A 16,359-nucleotide genomic window follows, 5' to 3' on the forward strand; every position below is an offset into this window, starting at 1 on the left:
GATGCACAGTACCCAGAAAGCGCCTCGCGCATTTCTTCTGGCTCCACTCATAGATTCCCTTCCCTGTCCTTGAGTGACCAACCCTTCTTCTGACTACCCTCTTGCTCTTTATGTATGTATAAAAAACCTTCAACATTCACTCCCTCCACCACTGATGCACATTAGCGGCCGTGTGCACCATCTACAAGATGCACTTCAGTAACTCACGAAGGCTTCTTTGGAAGCACATGTTAAACGCGCAATTCCTGCCACCTAGAAGGACAAGGACAGCAGCCACATGGGAACACCACCTCCTTCTAATTCCCCTCCAAAGCACACACCATCCCGAATTACATATAAATCACCCTTACTTCACTGTCACTGGATCTTGATTAATAAGGGGATGCGGGGTTATGGGGAGAAGACAGGAGAATGGGGATGAGAAAATATCAGCCATGGCTGAATGGAGGAGCAGACTCGATAGGCCGAATGGCCTAATTCTGCTCCTATATCTTATGGTGATATGGTCTTATGGATGCAATTCCTGGATCTCCCTGAGGAACTGCACTGTGGGTGTATCTACACCACATGGGATTGAGCGGTTCAAGAAAATAGCCCTTTACTACATTCTCAATTTCAGGGGCGGCATGGTGGTACACTGGTTAGCACTGCTGCTCCTGGGACCGGGGTTCGATTCGGACCTTGAGTGACTTGGCGTGTAGTTTGACGTCATCCCTAACTCGTGGGTTTGGTTCGGTTTCCGCCCCCAGACCAAATATGTGCCTGTTAGGTGGATTGGCCACGCTAAAAATGCCCCTTAGTGTCCAAAGATGTGCAGGTTAGGAATAGGGTGCGGGGGTGAGACCAAATAGACTGCTGTTTCAGAGGCCTCCTTCGTCACTATAGCGATTCTCTGGTTTCTCTCACGATGCGACTCCGTGAAAGAATTAAACAAATTGCCATGTCCTGCATTTGACCTCATGAGTTCAACTTTAACAACAATAAAGAAATTCGACACCATCCAAGCCAAACATGTCACTTGATCGATACTCCAATGATTCAGAATGATTGGAAGCAGGGCGTCGCATCTGCAATATGGAGTGTAATCATTTGCCAAGTTTTATGGGACAGCAGCTCGCAAACCATATATAATGAAAATGGTAACACGCGCATGGGAATGAAGCTAAGGGAACATTTGGGGTGTGTTCGCCCTAAATTCGCCCAGCTTCCGACTAGAAATTATACTGCTGTTCCTTCACTGCCACAGGGTTAGAATCCTTCCGAACAGCATTATGTGTGCCCCTACCCCACATGCAATGCAATGGTTTAAGAAGGTAACTCGCTACCCACTTGGCAGGGTAATTAGAAATCGATAATAAATGCCACCTGAACAGCGCCATGCACACAGTTCAGATTCATCCTTTCTCGACCAGGAGCATCATCGCTCCCCTGTATCTCGACCTTTAACATGTTAATAAAGGATCTATTCGATGCATAGGTTTATTTGCCACCAGTAATTATTTCAGTTCTCTGCCTCAGTGCAGCCAATGCGCAATGGATAAAGGCATGGGAAAGCAGGATTTTCCAGAAATGCATAACAGATGCAGAGTCGAAAGGAAACTCACATCAGAGGAAACTGCACAGCAGATATAGGTCTTAAATTGTGATCAGAAATTGTAGGAATTATATTCAGAATCAAAATGGGAAACGAGGACGACATGATATTTACCAATAATGCAAAGCGAAAAAATATTCCAACACACAAGATATCCAGAGCCCAAAAAAAGAATGTTTGAAAAAATAATGACTTTAAATTGTCTATCACAGCGGGATTGGAACTCTCATCTCCACATTGTCTGCCCGGAATTACTGCTTGAATCTCTCTGCTATCTCACACTTTGACCTACTTTCATATTTTAGCCGCGCTCTTGCAAAATACAATGTCTGTGGGTTCTGGCATGTGACGCTTCGATTCGCTTACCTTGCAGCCGAAGCAGCAGACTGTGTTCTTTCTTGTTGCAAATTTCATCCTATTGCTAGAATAATGGCAGATGCACTCTGACAACCACACATCCTGACTCTTCTTTTCTATCTCTGCACCTCTGTGCTATTTGATTGTGTGCATATTGATAACGTTTGCCCACAAGAACGGCAAAACCAAACAGTACAGAGAAATTTGCAGATGTCGAGGCGTCTGACTGAAATTATTGTGTTGACAAGTGAAGTGGGGACTTGCCGAATGCCTCTTCCCAAGAGCAGGCAGAGGCTAGAAGGGCCGAAAGACCATTCGATGATTCTATGGTCTGGATAATGTTTCGCCTGTTGGGAATATCTTGACATATTTACAATCATTGCTGGCTTTGTATTCCCACGAGTTATAAAATATTTAGGAGTGATGAAATCAAGGGCTTTAAGATGATTAAATGGTTTGATAGGGCATGCATGGAGTAAAAGTCTTTATCTGACCGGGAGATTCAGAAGGAGGCGGTTTACCCTTCGAATAAGAGGTCGGCCGGCCAGAAGTTGTCAGAATGCACCCGCCACAAACGTCAGTTCTAACCGGGAAGTCCCACCCATCAAAAACCTGAGGGAGGTCTCTCAAATTGTAAAAAGTGATATTGTTAATGTATTGTGTGGCAAAGTCATTAAGTGGTGTGCAAAAAAGCTCATAGATGATTAACCATAATGTCATTGACAGTCTGAAGACGCTAGAGGTGCCGGATGGCTGTTTCCTCTTTGTGTATGGCTTTGCCTTCCGGCCTTGTTGTTGCTCGGGTAATTGAATGATTCTTTGAAGTAATAAAGTTTGATTGTTGAAAGTGCGTGCATCGGCTGGATACTTCCACTGGTCCCCCAACTGCTACAGGTTGAACAGCCAGAAGGAAGTACATCCCTAACTAATGCTTCGACTCCACTAACAAGCACGCCACAACTCTCGTTCATTTTTGAAACTTCCAACTCTGGTCACCAATTCGTGCGGCACAGAAGCGGTTAAGGAGGCCCAGTATACATGCCTGATAGAGCGAATTAATTAACCCTACTCCTCCCGCTGTTAACACAGACTCCAGCAAATGTTTTCCTTTTTAAATGGCGGCACGGTAGCAGAGTGGTTAGCACTGTTGCTTCCTAGCGCCAGGGTCCCAGGTTCGATTCCCAGCTTGGGTCACTGTCTGTACGTTGTCCTCGTGTCTGTATGGGATTCCTCCGGGTGCTCCTGTTTCCTCCCACAAGTTCCAAAGGATGTGCTTGTTTTTGAATTGGACATTCTGAATTCTCCCTCTGTGTACCCGAACAGGCAATGTGGCGACTAGGGGCTTTGCACAGTAACTTCGTTGCAGTGTTAATGTAAGCCTACTTGTGAAACTAACAAACATTATTATCGGTCGATCTATCTATCTGTTAAACTATTTATCCCAGGTCCCAGAAACTGCGCATATCACATCATGGAGAGCGGGGTGCAGTAGAGATTTCAATTAAAACACTGTGGACGCTGGACGTGTGAAATTAAAAGAAAGAATAAAAGTGCTTGAAAAACTCAGTGAGTCTGGCAACATTTATGGGGAGGAGAAGAGGCGTAATGTGTGGAATCAAATATGAATCGCCTTTGGATTTCTCGATGAAAAGTAATATTGGACTTAAAACATGAACTCTGTTTCTCTATTAATCGTGTTTGTTCATCTCGATCTACAGTGACAAAGAAGGGCTGGATGAATGATAGACAGCTGGAAGTAAGGTGCGTTTGATTTCTGCGCGGCTTGGCACAGTGGTCATGCCACTGGACTAGTGACGTAGACTCCCAGGTTAATACTCTAGGGGACACGAGTTCAACTCCCAGCACAGCAGCTGAGGAATTTAAATTCAATGAATCAATCTTCAATTTAAAGCTAGCAACAGTCAGTAGTATTACTTGCTCCAAAACCCATATGATTCGCTAGTCTTCCGTCAAGGAAGGTACTCTGTCGGTCTGGCCTACACGTGACTTCAGACCTACACAAATGTGGTTAACTCTCAACGGGCTGAACCAACAGCTCAGTTGAAGGAAATTAGTGACTGGACATAAATGTTGGTCCCCCAGTGCCAGACACATCCCATGAAAGAATAAAGTAATGGATAAATCCCGTACCAGCCTCCCCGGAAAGGCGCCGGAATGTGGCGACTAGGGGCTTTTCACAGTAACTTCATTGAAGCCTACTCGTGACAATAAGCGATTTTCATTTCATTTTTCATTTTTCAAATATTGGAGAAATACCATGAATGTCGAGGTGGCGAAGAATCCTAGGAGAAAGCTATTTCAGGGAGTTTCGGAGGAAGTATTGAAGCGAGGGAAGATAAAATGTAGACATGAAAACAAAAAAGAAAAGTGGAATGAAAGGCAGTGAGGAGATGAGAAAAATAATGAAGGGGAGAGAAAGAAAAGATAAATGATTAGCACTGCTGCCTCACTGCGCCAGGGACCCGGGTTCAATTCCAGCCATAGGCGACTGTCTGTGTGGAGTTTGCACTTTCTCCTCATGTCTGCGTGGGTTTCCTGCCGGTGCTCCGATTTCCTCCCACAGTCCAAAGATGTAATAATCTATTTTTTTCCATTAATCGTTTGCTGTCACAAGTATCGACTTACTGTGAAAAGCACAAAGATGTGCAAGTTAGGCGGATTGACCATGATGAAATTGCCCTTCCTGTTACGTGGAGAGGGCGGGGGAGTGGGCCTAGGTAGGGTGCTCTTTCGGAGGGCCGGTTCAGACTGATGGTCCAAACGGGATCTTTCTGAACTGTCAGGATTCTATGATAACAGGGATGAAAAATTAAAATAAATGACTGACAGAAGGAAAGATTTCCTGCATGAAGATTGAAAGAATCAGGAAAAAATTGTGGCAATAGGAAGATGGAAAGGTGAATGAAAAAAAGCTGAAGTTGGAATAATAACTACGTTAAAATAAATCGCAACGTACATCAGGTTTTGTTAAACACACGCACATTTCTCAGCAAAGAGGCGGCAGGTGCAGGGCCTCAGAAACAGTTTTTCACCCAGTAGGAAATGCGAGAACAACATCTCAATCAGCCAGCCTCAAACTGACAGCACCGCAAGGACAGGTGGTGGATTCCGTTAAACCGCAGAGTGAAACTCGTGCTCATGACCTACTTCAGAAACCGTGAGGTGCGCCTGTCAGCTCACAGCTCAGATCCCACCGCTTCCGTTTGAATTTTTTTTTCCGTGCAGCTGCTTTATTTTTTTGTACCCAGTTGAAATCTTGTTTTGAGTCAGTATTTTCCAGAGATGTCTGAGCAACTGACGGAAATAACAAACACGTGGATTTTAAAGTCAGATCACACCATCGCCTTGTGGCCGGTATTTGCGCACATGCAGCTGATTTTTTTGATAAAAATAAATTCACATTTTTGTCATTGCATCAGGTATTCTTAAATTTTGGCCAAGTTTGACTTCCCCGCATTGATTGCTTCCATTGTTCCCGCCGGCATTTTTGCATATAGTGTGTTTGTTGCAGTAAAGAATCGGAAGGGGCATGAAGAAGTGCTTGAAAAAAGGAAAATGGGAGATTAGAGACCGATTTTAGCGCACGTAGAAGGGGGAAGGGTTAATAGAGGGCGAGGCCAACGGAGAGACAGAGACTGAGAAAGAAAACAAAGTCATATTGAGAGGAAATGAGTGAAAAAGGCAGAAAGAAAGTTAGTCAGAGAAAAATAGAGATACGATGAGAGAGAAGCTGTGTGCGAGTGAGAGAGAGATAGAGCGAGAGAGCAAGGGCGGGGAACAAAAGGTGATGGAAATATAGATAAGTCGAAACAAAAGGGCTGGAAATGGAGAGAGGAAGATAGCCAGGGGAACAAAGACACAGTTCGAGTGAGAGAGGCAGACAGCGGGGTGAAAGAGGGAGAGATAAATAGTTAAGAATAGGGTTTCGAAAAGCGGAGTGAAAGATAAAATATCAGAACGAAGGGCAGAGAAACATGGAGAGAGCAGAAAAATTAAGGGTGCTGCAGATACAAAAATCGGAGGGGAGGAGGAAGACACTGGACGGAGGACAGGAGAGGTAGCATAATGAGCATCGGTAGAGAGGAGAGGAGAGACAGAATGTGAGCAAACAAAGACACGAGGTGAACAGTAAGACAGAGAAGTGACAGTGGGGAGAATAGAAAGATGGAATAAGCATCGTTTAGGAATAGGGAGGACATAGAGTTGCAGGGAAAGGGGATTGGTGGAAATTTGTTGCTGGGTGTTATAGTTGGAACGGGGAAGACAGAGGGAAACACTGGAATGAAAAAACACCGACAGAACATTCCGAATTCCCTAACCATGTTCTGCCTGCACCTTTACACAACTGGTTTAAAGATTGAATTAATGTATGTTGGTAGCACGCAGTATGATAACAAACGCCGCTTCCAATGTTTGTATCCGATAAAAATGTCGTTGTATCCCATGAAGCCCAGACAATTTGCATTGCTAGCCATCAGGGAAGAATGTACAATACTGTACTTTTGTGGAAAAGCAGAACAGATTGTTGGCTTTATAGAGATATTTAAACGTCCGAAGGGGTTTGAAAGGGTAGATAAAGAGAAGGTATCTGTGGCGTCAGAAAAAGGTTATCTATTAGACAGCCAGTAATTAGTCCAATGGGGGATTTGATTCGGTCACAGCCCTGAGAATGTGAATCTCACTATCGCAGGGAAAAGCCTGAGGCGAAAAGCAAATGTATCTAAGTGACATCCGGATATGCTTTAATGAAGAGGAGAGTAGAAGGGCTTGTTCATCCACTGAAACGAAAGAGTCAATAAGAGATTAAGTCGAACAGAACAACTGGCATGGATCAGATGCGCCTTTTGCCACTTTCTATATTGACATTTCTATGTATTTTGATTGACTTAGGCCTCAGGCCATCCTAGGCCTCTCTGAGCCTTCGAAAGGATTCGAGGGGCAAAATGGCATCGTATGTTGCCAGGTTCTTATGTATGGACGTTCGGTATTACGCGGTTAAAAGCAGAGGTGACTATGTCTATCCCTCCACCAATAGCTCAACAACCCCCAATGATAAAAAAAGGAACTTCACAGTCTTGCCATTACAAATCTCCCACTGAAGCAATCCTCAGTATATGTGAGCGCCACTGCCCATGTGGAGATACCATTTACAAAGGAGGGCTGTTTTATTCTGGGAAAGAAATTGTCCAAACGAGGAGTCTCCAAAAATAACACTTAGTGAAATTGCATGTGACGAATTTAGTATCTAGGTGGTTACAGTGGTCTGGGGTAAATAATCCAGAACTTGTCAAATGTCAGTTGATTAGACTTCAGGACCGGCATATACCTGTGAGGTCGAAAGTTAAGAGTGGCAAGTACAGGGAACCCTGGATAACGATGGATATTATGAATCTTGACAAAAAGACAAAAGAAACATTGGTAAGGTTTAAAATTCTTAGGACAGATGAAGCCCTAGAAAAATATAAAGCAAGTAGGAAGGATCTTAAGTGAGGAGTTAGGAAGGCTAAAAGGTGTCACGAAATGTAACAGGCAAACAGGATTAAGGAAAATCCTAAAACGTTTTACACATATGTAAAGGGCAAGAGCGTCGCCAGAGAAAGGGTTGGTCTATCCAAGAATATTGGAGGGAATCTATGTATGGAACTAGAGGAAATGGGAGAGATACGAAATGAATACTTTGCCTTAGTATTCACCAAAGAGAAGCACTTGGTGGATGAGGAGTATAGGGTAGAGTGTGAGATATTCTGAGTCATGTTGATATTAATAAAGATGAGGTTTTGGGCATCTTAAAAGGCATTAAAGTAGACACATCCACAAGGCCTGATGGGATCTACCCCATAATGTTGCGGGAGCCAACGGAGGAAATTGCTGGGGCCTTGACAGTAATCTTTGTAACCACATTCGCTACAGGTGAAATTCCAGAGGACTGGAGAGTAGCCAATTTTGTTCCATTGTTTAAGAAGGGCAGCAGGGATAATCCAGGAAATTATAGGCCGGTGAGGCTGAAGTCAGTGACAGGGAAATCATTGGAAAGGATTCTTAGAGATAGGATTTACTCACATTTGGAAACAAATTGACTTATCAGTGATGGGCAGCATGGTTTTGTGAAGGGGGAGGTCGTGCCTCGCTAATTTGATCGAGTTTTTCGAGGAAGTGACAAAGATGATAGATGAGGGAAAGGCACGAGATGTTGTACAACTGGACTTCAGTAAAGCCTTTGACAAGGTACCTAATGGTAGACTGGCGCAAAATATGAAGTCACATGGGATCAGAGGAGAACTGGAAAGTTGGATACAGAACTGGCTTGAGCACAGAAGACAGAGGGTAGCAGTAGAAGGGTGCTTTTCTGAATGGAAGGCTGTGACTAGCGGCGTTCCACAGCTATCAGTTCTGGGGCCTTTGTTGTTCGTGGTGTGTATAAATGATTTGGAAGTAAATGTAGCTGGTCTGATTAGTAAGTTCGCAGACGACACAAAAATTGGTGGAGTTGCAGATAATGAAGAGGATTCTCAGCATGATTTAAACTGGTTGGAGTCTTGGGCAAGAAATGGCAGATGGAGTTCAATCCGGACAAGTGTGAGGTAATGCACTTTGGAATGTCCAATGCATGTAGGAATTACACAATAAATGGTCGAACTCTTGGGAGCACTGACAGGCAGAGAGATCTGGGCATGCATGCCCACTGATCACTGAAAATGGCAACGCATGTGGATAAGGTGGTAAAAAAGGGATACGGAAGCTTGGCTTCATCGGTCGGGGCATTGAATATAAAAAATTGGCAAGTCATGTTGCAGCTGTACAGGACCTTAGTTAGACCTCATTTGGAATATTGTATACAATTCTGGTCGCCACACTACCGGTAGGATGTGGATGCTTTGGAGAGGGCACAGAAGCGGTTTACGAGGATGTTGCCTGGTATGGAGGACATTAGCTATGAGGAGAGGTTTAGATAAACTCGGTCTGCTCTCACTGGAACGACGGAGGTTGAGAGGCGACCTGACAGAGGTCTACAAAACGTTGAGTGGCATGGACTGAGTGGATAGTCAGATGCACTTTCCTGGGGTAGGACAGTCAAGTACGAGGGGACACAGGTTTAAAGTGCATGGAGAAAAGTTTAGAAAAAATGTGCGAGACAAGTTTCTTACACAGAGGGAGGTAAATATATGGAACACAGTGCCTGGGGAGGTGGTGGGTGCTTTTACGATAGTGGCATTTAAGGGACATCTAGACAAATATATGAATAATGTGGAAATGGAAGGATACGGACTCTCTCAGTGCATACGGTTTTAGTTTAGACAGGTACCATGGTCGGTGCAGGCTTGGAGGGCCGAAGGACCTGTTTCTGTGCTGTACTGTTATTTGTTCTTTGTTATTTGTATGAATTCAAATCCTATTACTACAGCTGGAGATTTTAAGTTAAGCGAATTGACTGGAAATATGGAACACAAAACCGTCAGCAGTAATGGCGGCCTTGTAAATTTCAATTTATCATTTCCACGTAGCCTGGCCTCTAAGTGACTCCAGACCCACAGCCATGTGGCTGATGTTTAATTGCCCGTAAATGACTTATCCGACTGTATTCAGGAAAGTGGTTAACTACCACCGTCTCAATCCCATTAGGAACGAGAAACGTAGGCTGCTTTTTCTGGTGTGGCCCCATCCCCTTTCACATAAAAATAATCCCCCGTTCCAGAAGTATTATTCTAATACTTGGCTCCCATTGAACCGATTTGAATCTGTCCTAGACATCCGGATCTACTTGTACAAAAGGTGAAGCCGCACGGATCAGATGGTGAAATGGATACAGAACTGGCTCGGTCGGCAAAGGGTAGCAGTCGAAGAGTATTTTTATGAATGGAAAGTTGTGCCTAGTGGTGTTCCACAAGGATCTATGCTGGGGCCTCTGTTGTCTGTTCTATACACACACGATTTGTTGCTGGTCTGATTAGTAAGTTTGCGGATGACATCAAGGTTGGCGGAGTGGCAGACATTCTTGAGGATTGTCAGAGGGTTCAGCAGGACATAGATAGGTTGGAGACTTGGGAAGATAAATGGCAAATGGAGTTTAATCCAGACAAATGTGAGGTAATGCATTTTGGAAGGTCTAACATAGAGGAAAAATATACCATAAATGGCAAAACTCTTAGGAATATAGAAAGTCAGAGAGATCTGGCCGTGCGCATCCACAGATCTTGAAAGTGACAACATAATTGGACAAGGTGGTCAAGAAAGCTTATGGAATGCTTGCCTTCATTGGATGGGGCACCGTGTATAAAAATTGGCATGTCATGCTCCAGTTGTATCAAACCTTGGTAAGGCCGTACTTGGAATATTGCGCACAATTCTGGTCGCCACACTACCAGAACTATTTTGAGATTTGGCGAGGGTGCAGAGGAGGTTTACCAGAATGTTGCCTGGTCTGGAGGGCGTTAGCTATGTGAAGAGGATGAATCGACTCGGACTGTTTTTATTAGAAAGACGGAGGCTGAGGGGTGACCTAATATATGTCGACAAGATTATGAGGGACATGGATAGAATGGATGGACAAGCACTCTTTCCCAGGGTAGAGGGATCAGTCACCAGGGGGCATAGGTTTAAGTTCTGAGGGGCAACATTTGGAGGAGATGTGCGAGGCAGGTTTTTTACGCAGAGGGTGATGAGTACCTGGGACACGCTTTAAGGGGAGGTTGTAGAAGCAGATACATTAACGGCGTTCAAAAGGCATCTTGACAAATACATGGATAGGATGTAAATACAGCGATACGGCACAAGAAGTGCTGAGAGTTTTGGCCAAGGTTGGTATCAAGGCTGGTACAGGCTTGGAGGTGCGAAGTGCATGTTCCTGTGCTTATTTTGTCTTTGTTCTGTGTTTGTTCTGTGCAACCGACTTAAGAATACCAGATAAAATTGGCAGGGGTCCTTCAGCCCACGAGAATTCTTTTGCATTGAAAGAGGATGCATTTCGACCCCCTCCCGTCTGTTGCATAGTAAGAGGAGGAGGTGATTTATTCCTTTGGTGCATATCACATAGGAACAGAATGATGCAGTTGGATCCCTGGTGCCTTTTCCGACGTTTGTAGCTGATCTGCATTTAAGCCACATTTTCCCATATTTGGTCGATACCACTTTATACCCACACCCAGCAAACACACATAAAAAGGTTACCTATACATTGAGGTTCAGAAAAAAAGCCACGCATGGGAAATACTGAAATAATGGTGAGAAGAAACAGTTTTCTTTGTAGAAATATTATATTTATTTCTTAAACAGTGAACAAGTAGAAGAGATATCTTTTTTAAAAAATCGCAAGAGACTTGTCAAAACCGGATGCATATGACAAATAATAGACAATTGTGATCCCAGTCTGGGTCCACAATCTATGAGGATAATTCTAAAACTAACACAAACAGTAATGCATGACTGGACCAGAATAAGATACGTCAATAGCTGTACTAAATATGATTGGAGTTACAATGTTCTTTCTGCTACTTAATAATATACACAGCTTTATTGGACTGGCACAAGAGCTTTAGTTTCATGGGGACGTCAGAGAGGCTGGAATTATTCATCTGGGAGCAACTAAAACAATGGCAGATTTTTTTCAAGCATTGCACAAGGGGCAATTTCTGCTTAGATTCTATGATTCTTTTCAAAGATTCAAATAACACGGACTTACAATGAATAAGCAAATAATCTAGACAACTGTCAGAATTTTCAAAGCATAATCTATTTAGACACCAAGAACCTGAAGCAATGTCAGGATTACGAAAGGATTTATTCCAATATAAAAGCTAATAGCTAAATTTCGCCATTAATCGCCCGCAGCAACAGAGCATCAATATTTCCATCGGTGCAGCAAGAGTTGATGGGACAAAGTTCACCCCGAGCTATTCGCAATACTGATATTTCCGCTCTTCTCTCTCTCTTTCATGTATTCCATCATTTCTCCATTCAACGTTTGTAATGATCAGTCAAATCTTTTGTTGTAAGATGTCTAGTAAAAAAAAGTGGGCCTCATCATCACTTTCAAATCAGAATCATACTGTCCAGAAAGAGGTCATTCTGTCAACCTATTGGCATATTCCTGCTATCTCCCCATTGTCCTTTCCCGTTCCCAAAAATATATATCGCATGTATTTTTCAAAGTTAGTATTGAATTTGTTTCCACTTCCCTTCATGCCAATGCATTCCAGATCATAGCAATTCGCTGCATGCAAATATATCCTCACTTCGGCCTTCACCCTTTTCCACCCCTCTCGGAATCACAATAGCGTTCCTCTTCATCTCACTTTCCACCCCACCAGGCACCAAGTCCAACAGGATGCCACCATTAAATGCATGTTCTCCCCATCCCTTCTAAGGGTTCGTAGGGGGCAGTTCTCCCTATGGCATCCTGGCCAACTTCTTTATCGCGCTCAATACCTCAACCCTTTCCAAAAACACAACATGCAACATGTAGCCCGATGTCTCTTTCCTCCTCACTGTCCGATGGTCCAAATATTCCTTCCAGGTGAATCAGAAATTTGCTTACACATCTTTCAATTTGATCTACGCTACTTGTTGCTCACAATACGGTGCCTCAGCATTGGGAAGACCAATCGCAGACAGCGTGACTACTTTGTGGAGCACCTTAGTTGAATCTGCAAACAGGACCCCGACCTCCCCATCACTTGCCATTTCAATTCACCACCTTGTTCTCATGCTCACATTTCTATTCTCGCCACGTTGCAATGTCCCAGTGAAGCCCAACGCAAGTTGGAACATTAATCTTCTGATTAAACACTTTTCAGAATTCTAAACTCAACAATGAGTTCAGAAATTTTAGGTCATGGACACAGTCCTTCGTTTTGTATTTCATCCTGATGATAACCTATGTGTTTTTATACCCAATAGTCTCAATAGGACTAATTGTATTCACGTGACGGTTGACTTGGTGTCGTGGATGTTGGAGTGAATAAGAAGTTGTCTTTATTTGTGTTCCACAGAACAAGAATTCGAAACCAGGGGTCATTAATATAAGATAATCGCTCATATATCCAACATACTTCAACCAAAAAGTTAGTTAAAATGTGGAAATTGCTACCATTTAGAGCTATTGAGACCAATAGATTAGATGATTTCAAAATATAGATAAAGAAATAGACGTACAGAGTAACAGAGGGTCATGGTGCTAGTATTAGATGGGGTAGGACGACTGTGGTGCTTCAACCGAGGTAGGCACCAATTGAGCCGAGTGGAATATTTCTGTGAAATAATTTGTAAATAATAACATGAATGAATACATGGGTTCCTCCATTAATACCATGTAAAATGGAAGCGGTTTGAATGAATATGGAATGGAATTTGTCTGCAGAGAATCTAGAGACCATCATTAAATATAAGTAAAGGTGTCCAACGACTCAGGTAAGGCATTTTTGTCCATGACTTCAGCACCGAAACGAAGTTTTCGAATGCATGTTTTAATACATGTAGTTAGTTTAAACGTACCTTAGTTTTCCAAGCAATTATTGAGACGAATATCCCATAAAATATGCTTTTGCAGATGAGGATCAGGTAAGTCAATTTTCCTGTTCCCATACTTTGCAGTTTCGAAGCTGTGAAGTAAACATAATGAACAATTATGGACTTTCTGTTCTCCCCAAGTAACAACTTTTACGTTTAGCAAATGGAACATGTCTTCATTTCAGGATCCCAGTGTATGAGCGTTGACAGAGTCATCCAGATTCGAAGCGTCAGCTCCCTTCTCTCTCCACAGATAATGTTAGACTGCTGAGATTTTCCATTATTTTATGTTTTTGTTTCATCCCAGTGTATGAGTTGAGTTGTAAAACGATTATATTGTCCTCTGATGCATACCGTTGCTATAGGACGACCCAATTACAGTAAGTCTACTCCATTGACATTCTATGTCCAAATATGTACACTTCAATCTACTGTGGGGACCGCACCAACATCCTTCTCCCACAGATGAAGGACGATCTGAATTCGGGAATCAAAAGTGTATGCATTAGGAGTTTGTGTAAGCCAAAAATCAGTAGGGTGCTTTCTGCTTTTGGCCCAGTCAGACCACACTCTCGATTCGCACAGGCCTCATAGAAACTCCTTGTGTCAGTAGGGAGGAAACAGTGCACGATTGGACGAACCATTTTTGAAATGAGACATTAAACTGATGGAATGCATGTTCTTTGAGGTGAATCCAAGTGATCTGACAGTTCAGAGGGGCGATTTTGTTGGAGAGGACAGTGTGAGACAGACTGGTAAGCAGGAGGAGATACTTGTTAGGAAGGAAGATGTGTTGGGCATTTTGAAAAACTTGAGGATAGACAAGTCCCCCGGGCCTGACGGGATATATCCAAGGATTGTATGGGAGGCAAGAAATGGAATTGCAGAGCCGTTGGCAATGATCTTTTCATCCTCGCTGTCAACAGGGTTGGTACCAGAGGATTGGAGAGTGGCGAATGTCGTGCCCCTCTTCAAAAAAGGGAATCGGGATAACCCTGGGAATTACAGGCCAGTTAGTCTTACTTCGGTGGTAGGCAAAGTAATGGAAAGGGTACTGAGGGATAGTATTTCTGGGCATCTGGAAATACACTGCTTGATTAGGGATAGTCAGCACGGATTTGCGAGGGGTAGGTCTTGCCTTACAAGTCTTATTGACTTCTTTGAGGAGGTGACCAAGCATGTGGATGAAGGTAAAGCAGTGGATGTAGTGTACATGGATTTTAGTATGGCATTTGATAAGGTTCCCCATGGTAGGCTTATGCAGAAAGTAAGGAGGCATGGGATAGTGGGAAATTTGGCCAGTTGGATAACGAACTGGCTAACCGATAAAAGACAGAGAGTGGTGGTGGATGGCAAATATTCAGCCTGGAGCCCAGTTACCAGTGGCATACCACAGGGATCAGTTCTGGGTCCTCTGCTGTTTGTGATTTTCATTAACGACTTGGATGAGGGAGTTGAAGGGTGGGTCAGTAAATTTGCAGACGATACGAAGATTGGTGGAGTTGTGGATAGTGAGGAGGGCTGTTGTCGGCTTCAAAGAGACATAGATAGGATGCAGAGCTGGGCTGAGAAGTGGCAGATGAAGTTTAACCCTGACAAGTGTGAGGTTGTCCATTTTGGAAGGACAAATAAGAATGCGGAATACAGGGCTAACGGCAGGGTTCTTGGCAATGTGGAGGAGCAGAGAGATCTTGGGGTCTATGTTCATAGATCTTTGAAAGTTGCCACTCAAGTGGATAGAGCTGTGAAGAAGGCCTATGGTGTGCTAGCGTTCATTAGCAGAGGGATTGAATTTAAGAGTCGTGAGGTGATGATGCAGCTGTACTAAACCTTGGCGAGGCCACATTTGGAGTACTGTGTGCAGTTCTGGTCACCTAATTTTAGGAAGGATGTGGAAGCGTTGGAAAAGGTGCAAAGGAGATTTACCAGGATGTTGCCTGGAATTGAGAGTAGGTCTTACGAGGAAAGGTTGAGGGTGCTAGGCCTTTTCTCATTAGAACGGAGAAGGATGAGGGGCGACTTGATAGAGGTTTATAAGATGATCAGGGGAATAGATAGAGTAGACAGTCAGAGACTTTTTCCCCGCGTGGAACACACCATTACAAGGGGACATAAATTTAAGATAAATGGTGGAAGATATAGGGGGGGATGTCAGAGGTAGGTTCTTTACCCAGTGAGTAGTGGGGGCATGGAATGCACTGCCTGTGGAAGTAGTTGAGTCGGAAACGTTAGGGACCTTCAAGCGGCTATTGGATAGCTACATGGAGTAGGGTAGAATAATGGAGTGTAGATTAATTTCTTCTTAAGGGCAGCACGGTAGCATTGTGGATAGCACAATTGCTTCACAGCTCCAGGGTCCCACGTTCGATTTCGACTTGGGTCACTGTCTGTGTGGAGTCTGCACATCCTCCCCGTGTGTGCGTGGGCTTCCTCCGGATGCTCCGGTTTCCTCCCACAGTCCAAAGATGTTCAGGTTGGGTGGATTGGCCATGATAAATTGCCCTTAGTGTCCAAAATTCTATGATTAACCTAGGATAAAAGTTCGGCACAGCATTGTGGGCCGAAGGGCCTGTTCTGTGCTGTATTTCTCTCTCTCTACCTGTGTGTATCTGTACTTCCAACAAAGAAAAGTACAGCACAGGAACAGGCCCTTCGGCCCTCCATGCCCGTGCCGACCATGCTGCTCGTCTAAACTAAAATCTTAAAGAACAATAATTGAAGAACATCATTGAAGGTTGGAAGACAAGTGAAGAGAGCAGTTAATAAAGCATACCGTATTATGGGCGCTATTAATGGGGGCATGGAGTACAAGAGCAAGCAGGTTAGGCTAAATTTATCCAAGTCAGTAATTGGACCTCAGCTGCATAATGAGTACAGTTCCGGGC

General features: G+C 43.7%; 1 protein-coding gene across 1 annotated transcript in view; it reads right to left on the bottom strand.

Moving 5' to 3' along the window:
- Nucleotides 1-11,204: 11,204 nt before the first annotated feature.
- Nucleotides 11,205-16,359, bottom strand: part of LOC119957690 (M1-specific T cell receptor beta chain-like) — a 104,958-nt gene continuing 99,803 nt past the window's right edge. Inside the window, exons 8-9 of the mRNA XM_038785761.1 lie at nt 13,460-13,566; nt 11,205-11,966 (exon numbers count right to left, since the gene is read on the bottom strand). Of these exons, the coding sequence (XP_038641689.1) occupies nt 11,940-11,966; nt 13,460-13,566 (134 nt within the window). The 3' untranslated portion in view covers nt 11,205-11,939. The remainder of the gene's footprint in view (nt 11,967-13,459; nt 13,567-16,359) is intronic.

Source organism: Scyliorhinus canicula, chromosome 27, assembly GCF_902713615.1.
Source record: "Scyliorhinus canicula chromosome 27, sScyCan1.1, whole genome shotgun sequence".
In the NCBI taxonomy this organism is placed as follows: Eukaryota; Metazoa; Chordata; class Chondrichthyes; order Carcharhiniformes; family Scyliorhinidae; genus Scyliorhinus; species Scyliorhinus canicula.